At 36.0% G+C, this 25,618-nt stretch overlaps 1 protein-coding gene across 2 annotated transcripts in view; it reads left to right on the forward strand.

The window, feature by feature from the left end:
* The first annotated feature begins 1,766 nt into the window (after nt 1-1,766).
* The window catches only part of LOC145693324 (endoribonuclease LACTB2), a 102,341-nt gene continuing 78,489 nt past the window's right edge, over nt 1,767-25,618 (forward strand). Inside the window, exon 1 of one of the 2 annotated variants that reach the window (XM_081769210.1) lies at nt 1,767-2,007. In XM_081769210.1, the coding sequence (XP_081625336.1) occupies nt 1,886-2,007 (122 nt within the window). In that variant the 5' untranslated portion in view covers nt 1,767-1,885. The remainder of the gene's footprint in view (nt 2,008-25,618) is intronic. The other variant, XM_081769212.1, reaches the window with a different exon arrangement.

Below are 25,618 nucleotides of genomic sequence, written 5' to 3' on the forward strand. Positions count from 1 at the left end.
AAATATCTAAGACTACTAGTTATTATAAGCAGTTACTGTCTTCCTTATTCTTGTTTACGAACTTGGTCTGAAAGGAGAACTGAAACAGGTGTTCTGTTTCTGCACTCATATCTTAACCCTTTCACTACCACTGGGACATATGTGTCCCACGATACATTCTCAGAGAACCCGTGGTAATTTACCGCATGTTATTGCTATGAATAGATGTTCCACTAGTAAAGAGAAGCCTGCAAATGGTTCACAGAATTGTTATGAACATTATCAAATAGACAATAGTGGAAGTGAACGTGAACAATGCAAGTGAGGAACAATGTGCTAGTGATAAAGCAGTGGTTGCATGTGCTGTCATTTGGAAAAGGATGCAGAAATGTAAAATACTTGTAATCATAAATACGACCTATTTTTTTTTTGACAATATACGTATCATAATTGAAAATACAAGATGATCATTCATGTCACTACCACTGGGACATATAGGTCCCACGTAAAAATATCATTGGGTTACATAATGTCCCACCCTTTCCACGTCGAAAAACGAAACGGTGGAAAATGTTTCTCACTCCGGAAAAAAATGGTAGTGAAAGGGTTAAACGAACGGAACGACAATGGAGTTCGCATTTTTCATGTGCTCTGAATTATTAATCCTACCTCATACATTTTTCCTCCTCACTGTAAAACTTACTGCACTCTGCATATTGTTTGTAAGAACATTAATTTAACATTGTGGAAAATGTGTTTAGGTCCTAAAAGTCCTGTTACTCATTTAAACTGTTATATTTTTCAAACTTTAAAATCTCGCTCAACGATTCGTTTCATATTGCAGACTTACGATTACTTAAACAACAATTTTTAAAGAATTTACAGTGTTTTGAGAATGTACACCAATGGAAATAAAGAGAATTTTCAATTCTTTTTCCTAACTCTTTCTAACATGAGGGAAGAAAAAGCGCCCGGTCCCTTGTTTCAAAGAGAGAGATGAATCTGGAATAGATAATTTTTTCACATTACCATAAAAAGCAAAATTTAGTTCTTATAATCAGTGTTGTGTGATGTTTCTATAGTCTGAAAGTGAGGGGGCAAAAGGAGTATCTTGCCCCCTCTGAAAATTTCAGGAGGGGCAACTGCCCCCTTGCCCCCCGGTTCCGGCGCCCCTGTGTATATAGATTTTATCAATAGAATAGTAGTAAATCAGTGAAAAACGCGAAATTTTACGTATATCAAGGGGTCTTGCCCCCCCCAAGCAAAATCTGAAATGACGCTCCTGCTACTTGTACGCACCTTTGGCATGAGATACCCATGTCCAATTCCAGGCGGAAATTCGTTTGGTTCAAATTCCACGTTAAGCTGTACATCCACGTCTCACATAGCCTTGCTGATGAAAGGGGCGTTAAACTGAAAATCTAAATCTAATCCTACACCTTAGAGCGCTTGCTACTGATATTTTGAAGCCTTGGGTTGGTAATATTAAAAGGGATCATATTTTGGCATTTCCAAAGGACCTGCTATATCCCTCAAAACTTCAATTCCCTAGCGTTTACTAAACTACGGTTGATTATGGTTTCATTTTTAATTGACCTTTGTATTAGTTAAACAAACTGAAGAAAATAAATACATAAATATCTTTTAAAAAATCTAGCACTAAATATTAGTCCTTTGTAAATTATTGACACATATGCTATTCCACTAAAGTTGGTAAATTTTTCTTGGATTTTCCATATGATGGTTGATGAAACTTTCCGTTTCTGATAGTGCAAGAGTGGCGCTAGTGTTGGAAAAACTCGAAAGTCGAAACATCAGCTGGTCGCAGTTTCACTTTCGATATATGTTTTGTCATCCCTGGATGAGGGTGGGAAAACCTTATCTTTGCAAATTGTAATTGTTCATCATGGCTGCTTTCATACCCAATATATCACGATTGTCATCTAGAGTAATAAGAATATTAGGATGTAATCCAGGTCCAATGACTTTGCAAGGAACAAACACTTACATTATAGGGACAGGTAAAAGGTAAAGATCGTTCTCGTAAAGTAGTGCAAGGAAATATATGTAGTACTGTTTTCCCATTATAAGAACAACATTCTCATTATAGATTTTGTAATCGTTGCTTAGGTGCAGGGGCAAGTCTTTACTTTAGGCAAGGCAGTGACAGTAAGCGATTCATCTAAACCGGTTCCCGCAGTTACAGTTACCAAGAACGAAGGACAGAACAATGTGCCCTGCGGGACTGACGCTCGCTCGGCAATACTATGTATATCAGGGAAATATCTATATGAATAAAGAACAGCAAAGAAGTGACAACCTGTGAATAATACATATTAACAATGATAGGATATCACTGCCTTGCCCAAGTAAAGAGTTACCGGTGCGGGTACGTCATATGTCCGTACTTGTTTACTTTTGGCGCATCACTAGAAAGAATTGTTGAAAATTTATAATTTTTTCACTGATCTTATTGTCCGCTAAAACGGTTCCGCTGGGCGACATGAAAAAATCTCACTTGGCATATATAAATATCAAGGTGGCTTACCAGAAGCAATTGAAAATTTACAATTCATTTACGAGGTGCTGGTGTAGGCTTGGCGCACCACATTTTGGAAGATTTACAAGTAAAATTGAATACTTTGTTTGAAAAGACAGGCCACTTTTCTGTAGGCAACAGAATTTTGTATAAAGTAATACGTCTGTATTTTAGATTTACAAGTGCTGTACGATGGTTGAAATACGTGAGTGCATATGAATGGTAACTCTATTAGATGCTTCTTTCCACCGGCAGGGTATTTCTGCACGGTATGCGAAAGCTGTATCTTATGTTTACAAGTGGAGTGTTACTAGTATAAAACCATGGCAAGTGCTATTGAAACTCGTATCTTCGCCAAACCCCAGTTCTTTTTACTATCATCGTATACCTACCATCAATGACGCGCCTGCTCCCTTCAGACACGGCCACACAACGCAGGTTGGTTTGTGTTTTTGCACTTTAGTTCTTCTGCCATTCATACAGAAGCCGTATTTATAAGCAAATCCAAAAAGAATTCTCATTTTTCAAGAATTACTTCTGATGGCCACCTTGAATTTTATCTATGCCAAGTGAGATATTTTCATGTAGCCCAGCGCAAATCAATTAGAAGACAATAAGAAGGAAATTAGTGAAAGTGTTTTTAGTGCTGCGTCAAAAGTAAACCTCCACGCTTTTACGATTTGCGTATAAATACGGCTTCCGGATGTGTGGCATAAAAACTGCAAGCAAGAAACAAACCAGCCTGTGCTAGGTGGCCAGTAAAAGGCACAAATGGTATCTAACCGACTCAGAGCAAGCCAAAGCTGGCGGTCCCGTATAGGGGTATGTGAAAAGTACGCATATATATACCAGTTGTGAAAAATAGCATAAGTCATCATTCATATGCATTCACTTATTTTGTCCGTCGTAAAGCACTTGTTAATCTCGAATACAGTACTCTTACACTTCTAAACATAGAATACAACAGTATTACTTTGTTTTTAATTCTGTCACTTGCAGAAATTTATTCCTTATAAACACAGGGCTCTTACATATCTGGAAAACAGGGAAAATGAAACATAGGTCAAATGTCAGGGAAAATGGTGATTAGCCTGGAAATCAGGGAAAACGGGATTTTTCTCAGGAAATGAAACTATTGTCCGTCTTACCTATTTGTTAAGATAAGCCAAAAATTCAGTTAGTGTTTGTTGAATGAAGCACTACAATTAAATGATTTCCATTGAGTTCTAGGAGTTGTATTTATAGTGTGTAAACTTGTTAAGTAAAGTAGTTACTACTTCATGTATCGTTGTACACAACATTATTTCTAATATTAAGAATGTAATTTATGAAGATATTTTGATTTGTTACACTTCACGTTATAAGTGGTGGCATTTCTTTTTGTTGTAAACATAATAGTGTAGAAGTACTGTTAAGTGAGTGAAGCTAATTTGCTGCTACTCAATGCTTTTTCAACACCATAATAGACTGTATTAAAAAAAAAAAAAAAAAAAAAAAAAAAAAAAGAATTAAATGCCGATGTCCAAAGAAGGAGACTGAGAGCAAGCTCTAGAAGTTAAAAGTAATCTGAAAGCCCCAAAGAATGTGGATATAGGATTCGGGGCAGAAAAGAATGCATTGGGAAGCTTAAAGATGTCAAGGAAGTAGACAAGGGCAGTTTCTTCAGTGATTGTCAAAAATTTTTGATAGGCACTACTGAAAAAATACTCGAAAAATGTCCTCTTAGATATCGTACTCGTACCATTTCATGCCTTAATCCTGAAGTTTTCTTACATTTGCCCGGATAAGAATGACAAAGTGCTTGGAATATACTTCATCAGTCGTTTCGTTTGGATGATGTTAAAGCAGTGCTAGTTCAGAAAGAGTTCCAATGTTTTCTTCAGCCGTCTTAAAGTGTGTTGGCGTCTTATTATAATTCAGATGAAAACAAAACAAATCTTGGTGAGCTTAAAAAATCAGTTCTAAGTGGCAAAGGTGAATTCAAACATTTGTGGAGTCTTGTAAAAATGACATGGATTATTTCACATGGAAATGCAAGTGTAGATTCTGGTATTTCTGTTTATTAGTAGAAAATTTGTAAGAGGCTTCTTCAGTAGCCCAACGACAACTGGTAGATTGGCTTACATAGGTGGAATTAGATGTCTTAGTGCTTCAGATCCAGAACTCATAACTTCTGTAATAGGTGCGAGAACAAAATACAGTTCGGCTTTGGAAGAAAAGAGAAAATGAGAAGTCTCAGAGAGTACTTAAACGGAGGAAAATGGCTAAGTTAAAAGAACTAGATAAAAAGAGAGATGACATAAGAAAAAACAATGATTGGAATCAGAAGAAATTGAAAGTGAGATAAAAATTTTAAAGCGGTCAATCTAAGTAACTAAAACAGGTAATCATAGCTATTATTGTTAATAGCTTTTAATTAGTGTTCCTAGCTATTTAATATCATTTAAGTTCTTTTTGGACCAAAAGATCCAGTATATTTCAGGAAAAATTTTCTTGTAGGTCTTATATCTGGGGAACTACATATAGTGTAGCCAAGCCCAAACTATCACTTCACTCAGTATGATGTGCTTATTCCGTAAAAAAATACGAAAACTCGATTTAGACGCCATTCAAAAATTTTGTAGCTCCTGAACTAACTAACTCTATGGCTTATGGAACCCGGAGGTTCAATGCCGCGTTCACAAAAGCTCTCCACTGACTTCTACCCTTCGCTAACTGCATCCAGTTTCTACTTTGTATTGCAATCTCTGCGAGATCTATCTTAATATTGTCCTCCCATCTGCGCCTAGGTCTCTGTAGTGGTCGTTTTCCGATTGGTCTTCCAGTCAAGACTTTGAAAGCGTTTCTACTTTCTTCCATTTTAGCTACATAACCTAAGCCTCCTAGACTTGACCACCCTATCAATGTTGGGTAAACCGTATAAATTATGTAGTTCCTCATTATGAAGTTTCCGCCATTCCCCATTCCCGTTCCTCTTGGGTCCGAAAATTCTTCTCAGGATCTTGTTCTCAAACACTTTCAGTCTATGTTCTTCCCTCAGAGTAAGCGACCATGTTTCGCAACCATACAGAACAACAAGCATGATTATCGTTTTGTATATTTTAAGCTTCAAATTCCTCCACAGAATTTGCGACGACAAGAGATTTTGAACCGAATAGTAACACGAATTCCCTGCTTTCAGTCGACATTTAATTTCTTCGTGAATATGATTTTCGTATGTTAACATTGATCCTAGATATTTGAAACTATCCACTTTATCAAAAGTATTATTTAATATTTTAATGTATCCATAATTTGTCGTATTACGGACCCGACGCACTTCCATGTATTTAGTTTTCTCTGCATTTACTTCTAAACCCATGCAAGCGTTTAATAAGATCTCTGCATTTCTTTCTATTGTTCTCCTCTCATCCCCCATTAAATTTACATCATCAACATATGCCATAACCTGGTGAATACCGTTCAACTCTAGGCTCTGGTTGCTATCTTTGATTTTCCTTATAGCGTATTCCAGGACAAAGTTTAATAATGGCGACAACGCATCTCTGTTTCAGGCCATTTTCGACGTGAAAGCTCGTGGACAAAAGCTTTCCTACCCGGACTTTACTTTCGGACTCATTGAAACATATTTTAATTAATCTAATTAGCTTTCTCGGTATTCCAAGTTCAGTAAGAACGTTGTATAATGTTTCTCTCCTAACCGAGTCGTACGCCTTTTCAAAATTAATAAATAGTTGATGTACCGGTGTATTGTATTCCCTCTTTTTTTCGAGTATTTGGCGAATGGTAAATATTTGGTCGATAGTTGATCGATTTCGTCTAAATCCGCACTGATAATATCCAATAATTTCATCTGCGTATGGGGTCAGTCTTGCTAATAGAATATTTGAAAGGATTTTATAGGGTGTTGACAGAAGAGAAATGCGTCGATAATTATTACAGTCAGTTTTTTCGCCTTTCTTGTGAATTGGAACAATGATTAATTCTTTCCACTCTTTTGGCAATTCTTCCTTGTTCCAGATAAGAAGAAAGAGTTTGTGTATCTTGTTCCACAATTTTTCGCCTCCAGCTAAAATAAACTCAGCCGGAATTTCATCTACACCCGGAGATTTATGTTTCTTTAATTTTTTTTTATAGCGGTCTCTATTTCTATTCGGTTGAGTTCTGAAATATACGGTTCTGCGGAGTGTATCTTCTTTTCTCCACGCACACTAGTTTTTGGTTGCGTGTTAAGCAATTCGTCAAAGAAATCTTTCCATCTATTTAAGATGCTATCCGTATCAGTGATAACTGTACCGTCAGATTTCTTTAATATATAAGCACGAGGTTGATAGCCCTTCACTGATCGTCCCGGGTGTTTTTATTTTTACTATTATCTTCAAGTTCCTTAATTTTAGCTTTAAAAAATCACGTTTCTTTGTTCTAAAAGTTTTGGAAGTTTCCCGCCTGATATCTGCGAAATTTTGTGTAGTTATTTCATTCGGATTTTGTAGACAGCGTAATTTTGCCTGTTTTCTCTTCTCTGCTAGTTTGTCGAACCATGTTTTGTTCCTACGTATTTCCGCGTGTCCTAACTTTTCTTTTGCTGAAATGTTTAATGCTATCTCTAATTTCAATCCAGGTTGTAGCTCCTGATCCAAAACTAATTATCGGCCAAGATCGCATTCTTTCGATGCATTTTTTGGATCATGCCTAAAATTCTTATTACCTTTTAATATGTTGTATAATATAGGATCTATTGAAATAACTGAAAAAAATCGGTACAAGAAAATAGAGGTTAGGGAATTGGCATGGGCACCTGTAATATTCGTTCCCTATAACTTTCATTATGTTAAATTCACAGTTCCATATACATTTACACATTATTTTGAAAAGTTCCTCACTGTTTTATTTTCTCATTTTATTGAATTCGAAGAAATATTGACAAATTCCATTAAAGTATTGTTTTTTCGTTTGTTTAGTAAATTTTTAGGAGCGCGTCTTATTTCCGTTACAGCTGCTCATTGGGGAGAAAGGTGGCCAATTTTTTATTTTTTTTAAAAAAAAGAAATTGAACGTTAATGTGTAATATTTGAAGATGTCTTACAAAGTTTCTTCACTAGCTCAAATAGCAATTCTTTGGTTAGCTTACACTGGTTTGCTTGTCTACCATTATTAGCTTTTTGTATGGCCCTGCGTCTGTTGTATAGTGTTGCAAACGGAAAGTTGCTGATCTTTTGTAGCACACAGGTTGAGAATCACTGACCTAAGTCTTATTTAGCTTTAACAGGCATTCATTATCAGTACACCATTATCTCATTGAATGCCGCGGGTCAGGGAAAATTGTTGGTCTTGTACCTGAAAATCAAGGAAGAGTCAGGGGAAATGATAAAAGTAATTTTGTAAGAACCCCGTAAACATGTCTTTTCCTGCAGAGTATTGAATTTTGCCTGTAAATCTTCCAAAGTGTGGTTCACCTAAACTACACCAGCACCCATATGTCTACACGCTGCGTTTTTACTCAGCCCTTCTAAAGTCAATATACACGTATTAATGCAGTTCTTCCCTTAAGAAATATTTTCTAAGATAGTAAGAGGGCAAGGTTCTAGAATGCTGGCCCGCACATATAGGTAAGGGTGGATTAGTAACCACGTTGGTTCCTTTTTTGATCGAAGCTCAATGCTCATAGTAATGCTGAGAACTACGAAACCTAACCTTTATGTATCACAGTAAAGATGTAGACTGGTAAGAAAAATGATGGGAAATTGTGGTATGTAGGAAGGGAAAATTCGTGTGCGTTACATGAAATACACGAATTGCAGGGCCTTTGCTCATCAGCGGAATATTGGATGGTGACCATATATATATATATATATATATATATATATATACATATATATATATATATATATATATATATATATATATATATATATATATATATATATATATATATATATATATTAAAAAGCTGTGTTTGTTTCATTTGTATTCATTTGAGTACGAGGTACCTTAATGAATGAGGATAGGATTCCGGATTCCGACAGATTTTGAGTAATCAGTATGTTTGCATTCACTTGTGCAAATTCCGGGGGAAGGGGACTGTTCCCCAGTAATCCGATTTGAAATATGTTGTTTGAGGGGAAATGTGATAATTTGTTCCGACAGCCACAAATGAAAGTAAGGTGAAACGGATGTTTCCCGAGAATAAGCTTCAAATCTGCCCGCCTCCCAATGTTGAAGACGACACTCTGCTCTGCTGATCCTCCACAGCATTGTTTTTTAACTTCATAAATATATTAAACATAGCAATAAAAATGTGGGAATGGTCTTACTCCCCCCCCCACTCGCCCAATGTTGAAGACAGATTTGCGTCGCTGCTAGCATTGAATATGTAGGAGGGAGTTCCCATTATGGGGCTGCCGTGGTTCCTATATCTTCACTTGACTTATTTATATCGTCACTTTGATTGATTGATTTATTTATTGTTATTGCCACATGAAAATCGATAACTTGCTTCATCTCAAGTGACGCATTGTGGATGGTTTATGCCTCTATGGATTCACAAGTGTTAAAGCAGGTTCAAGAGAGTTATTAAAAAGACTGGAATAGTTTATCCACGAGTAGGACGATCATATTGAACACATCTTATAGGATGGCATTTTCTCACTTTCACATGTAATAACTCCTACATGAACTCTTATACGAAAGTTGGCATACAAATAACTTAAAATTTTGGGTGTGTGGGGAAATACTACTCCATACGACCTTCTGTTCTCATTCAAAGATTGGACCTGAGCACTAGATGGCTACGATGATAACATTACAACCTGTCGGGTGTGACTCCATTCCTTTCACTCCTATTCCCTCCAGCCGTTTTGAAATAACACAATCGTCATCTGCTACCTATTATACTATTACCAGCTTCTTATTTGTATTATATATTCTTGTACGAGGTAATTGTTTCGTAGCCTACTGAATAGTGTAAAAGCCTGAACAAGCAAAGTCAGATGAGAAGCGCAAGAGCGAGCGCTATTTGAAATTACTGTTACAATAGAGTCAATGCACTTCCCTTGGTTTGCAACATTACTTTCAGTTCAAAGCCATCATTTTTATGTGACAAAGTCATAAGCTGTTTCGTCTTTATTCAGGCAACTCAATAGGTTGTTGCGATTAATCCTACATCTTTTATGGTAATATCACGAATATTCGTATAGGAATGTGGTAAATTTCCATTAATCAATGCATCAGTCTTTCGAGACGCCCTGTATATAGTTTTATTGTGATGTACTCATGTTGTACAATGTTCATAATTTTTGGGGAAAACCGTAAGTCATAATTCTATATGTAAACTAATTTTATTTTAATTATAAAATATTTAATTTGTGGCAATTTAGTTAATTGGCTGTTTTATATTCATTCGTTATATATATATATAAAAAAGGAATTTTGGTAGAATAGTCTTCGAATAATTTTTATGTAGTTTTAGGTTCGATATTCTCAAAGTTAATTAAGAAGAGTTATTTTCCGTTTTATTTTACCATAAAAATATTAAAATTAACAAATTTTACGTCCCAGATAAATGTGTTATATTTTTTCAATTGTTTCAACTCTCTCTGGAGTTTTCTTCAGTAAAAATTCTCCCGCTGCCGTGCTTATTCTTGAATTTTGATCCACATGGGGGACAATCGTGAACCACCAATATTAAGAAAATAAAATAAAAACCCATAAATTTAGTATGGTTTGGATTTGCGCGTATTTTATTCAGCATGGTAAGTGATGTTTTCTATGAGCAATTCGAATGCATTTATTAATGTGTATATGAAATGTTAATTGTCAACTTGATCATATATCAAGTTTTAGATTTTTGTTTTTGCGTCATCATTTTTAAGTTTTGTGTCTCATTATTAGGAAATTATTATTATATTTCACTGTTTTATATGGATAGGGAATAATAAAAAAAAAAATCTCAATCAATAATAGTAATGAAAAGCAAGGTAAACGAAAAGTAATGTCAGTAGTATTTTTGTGTTGTATAGATTGTCTAAGCTGGTAGCTGGTTTTGAATGCATCCATGTCAAGTTTTCTGTCAAGTGCTGAATCTGTAACGTCGTCACGAAACGGAGATTTGGAATTATTAATCTATATAGCCTTCATTTTTATGATAAAGATACAAGTTAAGTTTTCCAAAAATATTAATTTCGTGACTGATATTGTAGCCAAATGATCTAGCTCAGTGGTTCTCAAACTTGTTGTTACCGCGACCCACATTAAATATTAAAAAGTACTTTGTGGCCCACCTACTTTTATTCAATTACACATTGTCATTCTACGTAATGGTGGTATTTTAATTTTGTAAATTATAATTCTAATTTTTCCATACAAAGGTAACGCTATTCTCAACGTAATGCTCTATCCCGTGACAGATTTTGACTCACCCATTCTCTTTCCATCCTAACATAGCATCTCTACTGACTGTACAACAGGGCAGAGCTCTGAATAACCACTTACTGTTCACCTCATTAACAAACGCTTTCAATTTTCATTTCCTGAATGGTACTTACTTTACAACATATGTTTCTGCATCAAAATAAAATTTTCACAATTAAAAGGAAAAACTTCTCGCGACCTACCAAAGAAACGGCCCGTACCCATACTTTGAGAAACACTGATCTAGCTAATTGATCTGATCTAATCCAGCTCGTTTTCCCAGTTTTCTAAAACGTTCTAGACCAAACATTAATTTTCTTTCTCCATTTTCACTGGAAAGTAAAACGGCTTAGCAAAAAGAATGTTTGTTGACCAATGCTATGTAACAACTAGATACGTCATTTTTGAACTCATAAGAGCTTGGAACAACTGCAAAAACAGAAGGGCAGTAAAGAGGGTACTGCTAAAGTCACATGTTTTTGTTAGTGATGTTGTTTCCGAAACGTAAAGTTAGCTCTAACATCGCGAAATCTCATTAAGGTGCTTTATTTCCAGATTCAATATAATGTCGAAGTGCATTGTTCTGCAGTAATATGGTGTGTAGTCCGTGGTAGGTTGGTTTGTATTATTAAGAATCTGAAATATACTTAAAGTGGAAAAGTTGGGTTTTCGAACGTAGGTGTACTTATTACTGAATGCTTACTAGTATATGTGACATCGAAAGAAAGGTTCTGTCGTGAAGGAAAGATAATGAAATATTGTTTTTCGTTGCAAAAGTAGCTCACTTTGGTAGTAAATTATGATCAAAAAGTGTATTGCATTTTGGGATGCAATATTTTGTTTACATCGCACTTCTATGATTTTGTATCGCAAACTGCGATGCGATACCGCTTTAGAAAAACGCTGATATAATATACAGGGTGGACAGTTTATCTTGATGATACGCCCTTGAAACTTTTAAACTGATGGACAAAAAAAATGCTGAAATTTTGTACCATGTAAATATCGGCAGTAAGACATTATTTAGCATACTCTGTGATACCACAAGGTTAACAGTGTTGCCAACCCAACATTAAGTTGTATTTTTTCAGATCTACATGTTAAAAGAAAACCTACAATATTATAGTATTATTCAATGTTGCAAACTAATGACGCTACAGTATCAAAAACATCAAAATTTGGCGTCTACAGCAGTAATAACACAAGTGAGACAGGCGGGACACTGCACATCAAAGTACTTTAGTATCTAATATTGTGTTCATGAAATGTCGCATTTCGAATGAATTTGAGCAAAGTTACAAGAGATTGAAAGTTTGATTTTTTTCAAAAGTCTTTATTTCAAAACACTACGTAGACAAATACCTTATCCAATTGTATAGATGTTTTACAATAAATGTGAAGATCATAATACCTTTACAGCCAAATTATATCTCAGATTGTTCTGGAGATATGGTCTAAAGTTACAACACTGCTTAAAATTATGTAATTCCGAGAACTTGTGATCACACCTACTAAGAAGTATTTTTGTAATATTATTGAAGCAAAGTTAATTAGATTTGTTTTTGAAAGGTTCCCACACATCAGGGTTTGAAAAAACCCGGGTATTTTTGAAAAAGCCCAACCGACCTGGGCCCATGTAGGCTTTTTCGGGTTTAATTGTTTTTTTTTTCTAAATATTTCAATGTCTTTGGGGTAAAAGTGTTCAAATTTGATTTATATTTCAAGATTGTCATTTTCGCAACTTGCAACAATATTCTGTTCATTACTGTTTTGAAAAAACTGTCCGCCATTTTTAAATTTGCCATTGAATCGCCGAGAAAATCTACACGGCAAATTTAGAACATCTTGCTTCTATCCTCAAAATTTAAACTTAAAAGTCCGAAATTGCACCCTGTACCGTGGATACTCTCTAGTTGAAAAATGGCCGTCATTTTGAAATTTTACATTGGATGGCCACCAAAATATATATACAGCTAATTTAGTGTGTCTCGTGCTTCTACTCTGAAAACTTCCATTCAAGAGACCCAAAATTGCGCCTTGTGTGGATACCCGCTATTTTTTTTTTTTTTTTTTTTTAAGATTGCCGCCGTTTTGAAATTTTACGTTGGTATGCCGCCAAAATCTATACAGGAAATTTAGTGTGTCTCGTGCTTGTACCATGAAAATTTAAGACCGAAAGTTGTACCCTGTAATGTGTGTGTGGTACAGGCAGACAAACGAACAAGTGTAAATCAAGTCATCCCAGGAGCCTTAGTAACGTTCGCCAAATATGAATACCAAATATATTAATTTAAAACAAAGATATTCATGGCAAATATTTTACAGCGTAAAATAAATGGTTTTGTTTTTGAAGTTCACTTCCGATACTTTGCGCGTTCAATTACGGGAATTTCCCTAGTACTAGCAGGTGGTTCTTTCCTGAAAATGAATTTAAAACAATTAACAAAGAGATAATTCACATTTTATAAAGTAAGTGTTTCAAACTGCCATAAATGAAATTAAATATCTTTCAGCTTAAAATAAATAGTTTTATTGTTGAAGTATTCACTTCCGATGCTTTGTGCATTCAATTGCGGAAATTTTCCGAACACTTCTTTCACGACATATTTTCCCCGAAAATGTAGCTTCTTTACTGTACATCGACATTTCCACTAGTACGGAAGTTTGAATTCAGCACTTGAAATAATAGTTACATACAGGGTCGTATCCAGAAGTAGTAGGACATATTTTCCCTGGCGCGCAGAGCAATGTAGAGGGGGGGGGGTGCAAGGCCGGATGTTATGGAGGGGAGCCTTGGGAACAGGTGTCAACCGGCGGCAGTCGCCTGCGTGCGTTAGTTGAGTGTGGACCACTGTGTTAGTGACCTCCTGTTGTGACGTCTCGTCGTCAGTTGCGATGGAGCGAAATTTGGAGCTGCGGTACGCCATCAAGTTTTGCGTCAAACTGGGAAAATCAGCGACCGAAACCAAGGACATGCTTACGCAGGCCTACAAGGATACCATGAGCCGCACCATCACCCCGATAAAAGGCCAGAATGTCGAAACCGAAAGTGAAATCGATGTTGATTGCATTTTTTTGACCGTCGTGGCACTGTGGAAGTACTCGATTTTCGAGGATAATAAGTTGTATATTTTGATTTTATTTTTATGTTTATGTCGCGGAATTGTTAATAAGGTTATGGGAATTTAATGTTGTAAATGTGAAGTAAATGCAAGCTGCACAGTCTGGTTAACGTTTGTGTCAGCAATTTATTGTAAACACTTGTGTATAAGAATGTCATCATTAAGATTCTGGCAATGTAGGAAGGAAATGTTGACAATGTGTCTTTCCTCACATTAGCCAGATTCTAGAAATTGTATAAACTTTATCTGTGGGATTTTATGAATTTCATGAGATTACGGATGTACGGAGAATTGCTTAGAACCGGGAAATCAGAGCGTGTCGAGGATTGCAATTTTGAGTTTTCACATGGAGAGACAAATTCCATACGTTCTAAAGTTGTTAGTCAGATAACCCATAGAAATTACCTTAAACATCTTCGAAACTGTATTTTCGTAAACAATTGGCGTTTTTAATAATAAGTCGATGTTGTTTTCATTATAGTCATATTTCATTAAATAAATCGACGATACTCGATAAAACATTCCTATATCAGAACGATAAATTGAATACTTCAAAATATCATGACTATTTATAAATTTATTCACATCTAAGTTTGACAAAATATGATAAGATAATTGGTTGCTAAGTATGTCGTTGAATATTTTAGTCACTCTTTCTCTAGCTAAATGAGAAAATAGATTAGTCAAAATTTTCCTTTGAGCTTGCTGCAAGTAGCAATACATCTCTTGCAGTTTATTCCTTACATTCTGAAGAACATGATGTACCTTAACTACCACACCATGCATTATTGAAATTTCTTCATTATGCGATAATTTTAATTTATGAATCTCCTCAGCCAATACATTTTCGTGTTCGGACAATTTTTGAATTGAGGTCGACAACTGTTGTGTGTGTATTAGGTTATAGGTTGACAATCCTATAGACCCAAATCCTAATAGCATAGACCAAATTGAACGTTTAGTCCTTGCTGATTCCATACATTTAGAACTACCATTTATGAATACGAACTGACATGGTATTGAATTTATTATATTAAGTCTAAATTGTCTTTCCCTTTCTGCGTATTCATCCAGAATATCATATGATTCGCTACACACTTTGTGCATTGGCACAGCTTCGTGAAAGTTAACATGTAATCGAATTGTTGTATATACCATATTTGATGCATGAACTGCCAATGAATCTTGTGTTAGGGCTATCCCTACGTCCTTCATAGTTACTTGATGATGATCATCTGACTTCGCAACATGAACCATAACTATCAATTTTATATAGATCACCCACATTGTTGTTTCCATATTCTAATGTTTCCTTTTCAATCTTGAATAAAATTCTGGAATTAGTAAAACCTAATATTAATTTCCTGTTACTGATTATTTATTTATTTATTAGTATTTTAGCCTACTATCAACAATTTATTTATTCTTATGTATTTTATCTTTATTTTATTTTCTAGGTATCAACTGATTTTAATCAATACTTTTAATTTTACATTCCATACATTTATTATTTATTCACAATTCTAGTAACTATAATTCAAAAAGTGTGTATCGATTCGGGAAATTTCCTGATGGAGATTAGCATTTCCTCCAATCTCGGGATTAGGGTTTGGTTGAGAAAGTGCCCCCTTTCTGACACTTCATCGGTAGACCCAATTTGTACCATAGTTACATTAGACCCTATGTTAAACTCTTTTTTTTTTCTTTTTTTTTTCACCAAATCGAAATTTTATTCATCACCATCTGATGTTTGCTCTGTCTCACCATACCTTTCACCATTTTTACTTTCTACAAATAATTTTAAACGTCTTAAGTCTATAGTATCACTCTTCTTTTCACCATTTTTCGTTTCATACTGTACCTTGTATGAATTATTGTTTATTTTGTCCACTATTACCCCTTTAGTATTGTAACGGTTACCAAAACATGCGGGCAAACCTGCTCTCGGCATTTCCCTTATTAACACTTTCTGACCAATTTCAAAACTCGGTTGATCAAACTTTTTCTCTATTTGCTTCTTCTGAGATCTAAATCTTCTCTGCAAATTTTTGTACGCTAGCTGGCGTGCCTCTTTTATGCTCTGAAGTCTCACCTCATTATCGACGTATTCGCAAGGAATGTCTAGGTCCTGCTCAAGAAACGTTCTTGGTTCGACTCCATGCAAAAGATAGTATGGTGAAAAACCAGTACCATCATGCACTTGCGTATTAATAGTAAATATCAAACTTGGCAAGATCTCGTCCCAGTTTGAAAAATCCTTGTCAATGTAATGCTTCATTACTTGTTGCAATGAGCCAATGGCCCTTTCCGCACTTCCTATAGAATAATGGGCGCTAGTATTCGCAAAATGCAATTGCATTCCAAATTTCTCAGCCATTTCTTCCACTATTCGGCTACGATGAGATGATAGCCTGTCCAGATGGAGCTGAGATGGAACTCCATGTTTCGTAATCAGATCTTCGAAAATTACCTGCGCAACGATCTCTGCCGTTACTGCGGGTACCGCTCTAGCGATAACAAATCTAGTTGCATTATCAACAAACACTAGAATGTACTTATTTCTATTGTTACGAGACAATTTAAAAGGTCCAACCTCATCCATCACAACTGACTGAAATGGAGCATAAGAGGGGTACGTCTGCGCATGAAATGGTACTCTTCCTGTCTTCCTTTTTTGTATCTGGCAACTTATGCATTCTCCTATCTTCTCCATGAAGAATTTCTTCATGTTTGGAAAGTATATTAATTTTAAAGCACGTCTATAGCATTTCGTGTACGAAAAATGTCCGCCACCGTATACTGAACAATGTAGATTCTTGAATACTTGTTCTCTTAACGCATAAGGAATACATAATAATAATTTTGTACCACCTGCCATTCTTTGTGTTCTATAAAGCCTATCGTCCTTTACTGTATACCATCGGGCCTGCTTCTCAGCTTTTACATCAGCATCCTCTGGGTGTTCTATTGCATGCATGATCGGTCCGAAAAATGAGTCTTTTCTCTGTAAGTCGCCAACGTCAATATCATTATCAAAAGTCAAATTAACTTGGAGATCTTCGGAATTCACCTTCAACGTTTCTAACTCAACATCATCTACCTTTGGTTCAATATCTGTGTTCCTGGACAAAATATCACTAGGATTCTTTTCTCCAGGACAATGCACCGGTGTGTACTTATATTGGGCTAAGTCCAAACTCCATCTTACTAATTTCGGAGCTAATTTAGGTGACGTTTGCAAATACTTCAATGCCTTACAATCGGTGTACAGCTCAAATTCTTTATTGAACAAGTAATAATTAAATGCTCTTAAAGAACTTATCACTGCTAATATCTCTAATTCCACTATGTGTCTGGTCTTCTCTTGTGGACGTAACACGCGACTGTAATACGCTACTGGTGTCCATTCACCATTAGCCTGTTTTTGCATTAATACTCCACCAATCGAACTAGTCGATGCGTCTGTGTACACTCTCGTGTCTAAGTCTTCCCTAAATGGAGCTAGTAATGGTGCATTCATTAGTGCAGATTTTAATTGATCGAACGCCTGCTGGTATGATTCATTCCATTCGAACTTATGACCCTTTTTCAAAATTGGTTGAAACGCTGATGTGATTTTGGCATAGTCCTTACAGAATTTTCGAACATAATTAGTTAAACCAAGAAAAGATTTTAACTGCTTTACATTATTCGGGGCCTTACATGCTTTTATCGCCTGGATTATCTTCGGGCTAACCTCGTATCCCGCATCACTTACAATATGTCCCAGAGCCATAATTTTCCTTTCTATGAATTGACATTTTTCAACAGATAGTTTGAGTCCATAATGTCTCAATCTTTTGAAAACAGACTGAAGTACATCTACCATCTTCTCCTGATTATTCGTATATAGAAATACGTCATCCATATAATAGGAAACTGACTCTGGATTTACATTTGCCAGGGTCATTGCCATTATCTTGGTATATATGGCGGGCGATTGTAAGTATCCCATAGGAAGAACACGATACTGATAAGCTCCTACGCCTGGTATATTGAATGAAGTATACTCCCGTGACTCCTCAGAAATAGGCACTTGATGATAAGCCGATTTTACGTCCAAAATACTAAAATATTTGTGTCCTCCCATACACGTTAAAATTTGATGGATCGGAGGCAGCGCAATGCTATGCAGCTTAACGCATTTGTTCAAAAACCGACAGTCCAAAACTGCACGAATACCCCCTGACGGTTTCTGTATAAACAACATCGGAGAGTTGTAAGCGCTTGAACTTTCTTCAATTATTCCTTGTCTCAACAAAATGTTAACTTGTTCCTTAACCTTATCTCTTAACGCTATGGGAATCGGATATTGGTGACGTCTAAATGGTACCTTTGTTTCTAACTCAATGTGATGCTCAAAATGTTTTACTTGGCCTAATTCGTCATCCTGCCATGCAAAAACATCCGCAAAATCATAGCACAAACTCTCAATTCTATCCCTAATTTCCGGTTTCGTTTCCTTCCCGAATTTCAATCTAGATTTATCAAAATTTCTACGAGATCTTAAAATGCTATCAATATCTTCGGTTGATAATCCTTCATTCTTCAATTGTTCTTCATCCACACATTCTTCAGCTTTTCCTAATGTTATATTCGGTCTCAATAAAATTGCTCTATTAGATGGATTAATAATCTCTATCTTGTTATTTTCAGCCGATAAAAGTGCACGCGGAATCAACACATTGTATTGGGCTTCTATCTTCCTATCTGGTTCCAACAAGTATTCCCTGTTATTCCAGGCACTAACCAAATTCACTTCTACCGTAGTCTTAGACCTAGGTAACAACCGTACCTTATGACCTAATACCCATCTTGGTCGAATACAATGTTTTATTCCTAACGCCGCATTATCAGACACAGTTACAGATTCCTGTTCTTCCCTTTTCCTTAATCTTGGCTTTCCAAATCTCTGCAATGTCAATTTATTCTGACCGTAATTTATTTGGCAATTTTGACTCTGTAGAAAATCATTCCCGATCAAAACTTGATACGGAAAATCCTTTACTACGCGAAATTCCAAATGAAATGTCTGTCCGGCCATTTTAAATCTAATCACAGCGATCTTGTTCACTACTAACACATTCTGTGTTATTCCACGAATCCTCGTTGGTCTAGGGATTACTTTCGCACTAGGTGGGACTAGTTTTTCGTTTACAATGGATATCTGCGATCCTGTATCAATTAAAGCCTTATGATTTCTACCATCTACTTCTATCGGAACATAGAGCATATTATTATCAGTTAACGTAGAGGCTACTATTTCTCTAACTTTTAATTTACTACCTGTAAATGTGCCTCTGTCATTTACAGTTTGACCTAGTTTAAATTATTTGAAGTTGTAGCCTGGTAATAAGTTGTACCATTTATCTGGTTCGGTACTACCGGAACATACTGTACGGGACTATTTATTTGGCTATGATTTTGGCACCATGTTGGCCTATTAACACCATTCGCACAACAACTATTTCCTCTTTGTTGCCAAAAACTTGTCTTCCTTCCGCCTCTATTATTACGCCAATTATTTCGAAATCCTCTTCCATTATTATATCCGTTAGAACCTCTATTCCTAATATAATTATTATTACTATTCCTATTCCCATTCCTATTTCCATTATTCTTGTAAAAATTTCGTCCTCCATTCCGAAAACTTCTATTTCCTCTAAAATTATTACTATTGTTCCTGTATTGCTTCGAATCACTACCATTTTTATCTTCTCTACTATTTCGGTCTTGAAAATTCGCAGCTAATGTCAACTGTAAATTCTCTATTTTCTTTTCTAGCTCACTCAATTGAGTAATACTCGTTGGTTCCTGCTTAACTTTCACGTCTTCCTTACTTTTAATCTCTTTCTTTAACAACAACTTATCAATTTCCACATCGCTATCTTCCTCTTCTACTTGCTCTCTCATCTTCTTTAACAGGTCTTTAACAGTAACCTTTCCGTTTTCCCGTTTAACGCGCTTCTCTACTTTACACTTATTCTTCTCTACTTTTTGCAGATCCTCTACAAATTTATCAATTGTCGAATATGAATTTGTACCTACACGTTCCATGAAATACGGTTGAAGACCACCTAAAATTATTCCTATTTTCTTTTTGTCATTCATGTTGGCGTCTAACCTTTCGCACAAAACAAGCATATCATACACAATTTATTATAGGCTCATCCTCGAGATGCAACCTTTCTCTTATACGATCCTCTATATCTAATGTCACATTAGTACGTGTGAACTCTTCGATTATGCTTTTCTGTAGTTGCTTATAACTGGTTTCACTAACATTCCTTCTCTTTAAAAATACCTTCATCCACTGTCTACCATTACCTTTGAATACACTAGGTAATAGCTCTTTTCTCTTTTCCTCACTCACGCCTGCCATTTGACACGCGTCGTCAAACTCATCAAAGAAACCTATTATATCGCTATCTGTCTTCAAGTCAAACCTGGGAAGTTTGTTTATATCGGAATAAAATGTTACTCCTGTCGCCATTTTATCTTCTTTTGTACTACTCGACTGCTTATTACTAATTACGTTACTTTCAAATGGAAAGATTGATGTAAACTCTTCTGTATACGATTTTGCTATAGGACTGGACGGAAAATTCTCGACGGGTCCTAATTTCAAATTTGGTTTCGGACTTTCTTGCTTTTTCTTACTTGAACTTGCAATATTAAACAAGCTACCGACCTGCACTCCTTTTGCCGCTTTTTGTGCTCTTGTACGAATACTTTCGTTACTCATTTACTTATAACTTATTTAACCTTATTTATTATTATAATACGTATATTCGAGCTACTTAATCCACTTGTCGTGAGAATCGGATAACTTTTTCTTTATTGCAAAACCTTAAATTCACTATATTAATTACACATTATAACTTAATACCTTAACCTAATTCGAGAAAATACGATCACAATACTTAAAATTACACTTCATCGTAGAGAGGGTGGGAAGGGTGGGTTTTCGTTACGTAATATAAAATCATTTAAACTTCTTTAAATTTTAAACTGAGATCGATTAAGATCGGATCTACTAAGAACTTTACAAATAACCTCCGCTAGGCATCGAACCCTAAGCATACTCCACCATGACAACCTAGCCACTCTGTGCCTAATTGGGGATGCAAATTGAGTGCTACTAGGCGCCTACCACTCACCATCTAGAATGAGTGGGACAAACTATAAAATTAACTTGCGAGAGGTTTCTCATTTGGGGATTAGACAAATAAAGATACGTCCACTTCATTTAAAATAAAACACTGTATTTCTGTAATCTTATGAATGAACTGTAAGATCTATGAATGTTAGCTATAACGGATATTCGGATTCATTTGCCAGACAGGTACAGAACGATCAAGTATTGAGCTTTGAATTCTGACTCGGTGCCACACATACCTGGATTAAACTGGTGTATTCCCTCGTCGTTCTGGTGTTGAACTCTGCTCCTTAAGTTGAAACTCCTTGCTGGTGGACGACGAAAATGGGCATTGAGGAATGGCTCCTCTCAATGCAAATCTCTGCCTAAGTTCTGCGTCGTTAGAATATGTTGAAGTACAACGTACTGTCTTCTCTTATCATCTGGCTGATATTTAAATGAAACTCGATTCTCCAAAATCGAACCCAAGAATGATCACGGTAAATTGATCATGGACTTCTAAGAATTATTCGCTGTCGTATCTCGGCAAACTCTCCAAGAACTCATCCAAGAACTGTCTGAGAACTGTCAAGAACTGCTCCATGAACTCATTCCAAAACCTTCTCGTCCTCCGGTTTTGTTTGGCGGGGTCCAACTACCATCGTCTGCTTTTTCGTCTGCTGCGGCACGTGTAACACCGTTTTCACATGGAGAGACAAATTCCTTCCATGTGTCAAAACTCAAAATTGCAATCCTCGACACGCTCTGATTTCCCGGTTCTAAGCAATTCTCCGTACATCCGTAATCTCATGAAATTCATAAAATCCCACAGATTCAGTTTATACAATTTCTAGAATCTGGCTAATGTGAGGAAAGACACATTGTCAACATTTCCTTCCTACATTGCCAGAATCTTAATGATGACATTCTTATACACAAGTGTTTACAATAAATTGCTGACACAAACGTTAACCAGACTGTGCAGCTTGCATTTACTTCACATTTACAACATTAAATTCCCATAACCTTATTAACAATTCCGCGACATAAACATAAAAATAAAATCAAAATATACAACTTATTATCCTCGAAAATCGAGTACTTCCACAATAAGGAGTTTGTACCTCCTGGACAGAGTATAGATGCAAGATTTTACGTAGCAGTGCTTACACGGCTGCGAAATCTGATCACACGTGTGCGACCAGACCTGGTGGGGAAATGGAAGCTCCAATATGACAACGCGCCGTGCCACGGGGCGTGGATTGTGAGGGATATCCTGATCAAATTCGGCGTTTCCACGTTGCCTCACCCCCCATACAGCCCTGATGTGGCACCGCCGGACTTCTTCCTGTTCCCCCGTATCAAGAGGCAGCTCAAGGAGCATCGTTTCGACTCGGTGCAAGCGGTCCAAGCGGCGACGACGAGGGCGCTGAACGGCATCCCGGAGGACGACTTCCAGCAGGCCTTCGCGACCTGGAAGGCTCGCTAGAAGAAGTGTGTGAATGCCCAAGGGGCCTATTTTGAAGAGTATTATGTCGATGTACCAAAATGTTCAATATTTTTTTAAAAAAATCAGTCCTACTACTTCTGGATACGACCCTGTAGTCTTCGAGCATTAAGCTTCGTAAATCTGACAAGATTTTTACACTATTGCTGGTGTTGATTCTACAGAATGCTTATTTGAAGAGTAGCAACTAATGACGGAACTACACTACTGTTGTTGGAAAGCAAAGTTTTACGTAAGAATACTTGTGTTACCATCAAATGTATGAAATAATACAAATGTATTTACATATTTACTGCTGGTACAGGCACCTATGGCCTTAAACTCGTCAAATGTATGGGGGATAACTTCCCCCGACGTCACCGAGTAGGCGAGCACACTATTCACGGAAAGTATTTTCTAAAATATAAAATTGCATATTTTACTTCAAGTAGGCTATAAACACAATCCATACATTAATTTGTTCTATAATTATCTCAAGCTAAAGTAAGCTGCTTTTATCCGTTCAGTGCATTCAGAACTTTATATAGGTCTAACGCTCAATGTTGTTGTATACTTTAACATGAAAGCATCTAATTCGCCCAAGAAAAGTTCAAGATCTGATAAAAATCACTTTAAATGTGATCACCTTAGTTGCACCAATAATATACTAACAAAAAGGTCAAAAACCCAGGTGAGTATTAAAGTGGGTTTTTTCAGGCGGGTCCAGCCCGAAAAAACCCGGCGGGTTTTTTCGGGCTGGGCCCGCTTGGGCAAACCCTGCCACAAATACACCATTTCAAGCAATGTATAAAATTTTACATTTACATTTACATGTGGGAGATTTTTTCCATATCTCCCAAATGGTTTGAGACATCAAATTGCTGTAAAGGGCATTATGATCCTTACGTCTATCGGAAACCATGTATGTAATTGGATATAATATTTATCTCGACCCTTTTTCGTAATAAACTCCTTTGAAAAAAGTCAAATTTTCAATTCCATGTAACCTCGTTTTTACATGTTCGAAATACGTCATATGATGACCATAGTATTCAAATTAAGATACTGTGTATGTGCATTACGACATCCGTCTTCATTGTGTTGTAATTGTTGTAAAAATCACCAAAATTTTGTTGTGTTTCGATGTTAGTGATATAGTGATACTGCGGTGTTTTTAGTTTGCAACACTGCGTGACAAGTATAGTATTGTCAGTTTTCATTTTATATGTAGATTTGAAATATGTAATAACCTAACGTAGTGCCATTTGAAAAAATACAACTTCATGTTAAGATAGTAACATTATTAAGCTTTCCTATCACAGAGGATGTCAAACAATGTCCCACTGCCGATATTTGCATGATTCAAAATTCCAATGTTTTTTGTCCATTAATTTAAAAATTACAATGGCGTATCAAAATAAATGGTCCCCCCTTTATATTAGCTTTTTTTCTTTCTAGATTTTGCTGTTTGTGTAGCAATTTACAATTTTTGTGTAGCATTTTTGGCAGCATTGAAAATGGAAATTATGTATATTTATTTTTGTTTTAGTGACATGAAATATTAAAAATAAACATTTTTGTATATAACAAACACAAACACGTACGATAATCAGTAGCGTCATTTCACATTTTGCCTATGCAAAGGGAGCAGGATTGTCCACCGGTATAAGAATTTCACTTTTTTGTTAGTGTGTTAATACACAATTTATTAATAAGCATACGTTTCTCGAACTCAGGATGAGTGAGGGATTGCCTTCTCTAATGATCACTGACATTAATGAATGAAGATTACCTAAGATTGTATCTGTTTTTCAGTGTGTTCACATGGCACTTTTTATTAAGTTCTCAATCTATAATACGTCAAGAAACGCTATATTGACATTACCCAGCCCACAAACTGAACCTATATTTTTATGACAAAAGTACAAAAACTTTATTTCACACAAATATTAACTTTCTAACTCATATTCTAGCTAAATTATTCCTGGTTCAAGTGTATTTTCCTTAATTCGAAAAATTATAAACAGAACTCAACTACTTAGAGCTTGAAACAATGGAAGGACAAAAAAGGGAGTAAACTATTCTCAATAACAAGAAAGCTCTTAGTGGGTGATAATTGGAGCTGTCCGAACAGTAGTATCCTCTTACTAGTGACATTGTACCTTAGTATGTGTCCAACGACGTTGCCATTGTTTTGGTCGCTGTTTCACTTTGATTTATGACTTACACATGTGGGTTTAAGAGGTCACTTTCCGTCTCTTTCTTTTTTTCCCCTTGCTAATGAAAGATTGATGCTTCCTTTCGTGTTACTTCAAGTGAATAAATAGAAACAAGAGATTTTAACGTATACTACCACACCAATATTTTAATATTTCAGAGTACATTATATTTTTATTGTTTTCTCTATCCACAGCAAGAAATTATGTGTATTATTCACTTTAATTTAATGCAAATCTCATAAATTATAATTTATTCTTGAATGTGTTTTAAAATACTAAATATACATCACTTTAAACTCTTAAGAAGAATGAATTGTTTATTTATTTATTTTGCTTATTTCAATTTTGTTTTGGGAGCGCGGTGGCTCAGTGGTAGATCGTTCACCTCCCGTGCTTCGGGTCCCTGGTTCGATCCCAGCTCGCGCCGTGTGGACTTTGTGGTGGACAAACACCGTGCTCATGGGTTTTCTCGGGGTTTTCCCGTTTCCTCCCACTTTCTTCATTGCACCATTTCATTCATTTCTCATCATCACCGTCTCTTTTAGCCTAACCGGCATAATCGTGGGACGTAACACTAAAGATTTCATTTCATTTCATTTTTTCAACTTTGTTTCAATAATTCATAAAAGTAACAACATTAATTAAACAGACTGCAGTAAGTCCCATTTAATCAAATCTCAGGGTTAA

The sequence above is a fragment of the Thermobia domestica genome, chromosome 8, assembly GCF_964235325.1.
Source record: "Thermobia domestica chromosome 8, izTheDome1.hap1.1, whole genome shotgun sequence".
NCBI lineage: Eukaryota > Metazoa > Arthropoda > Insecta > Zygentoma > Lepismatidae > Thermobia > Thermobia domestica.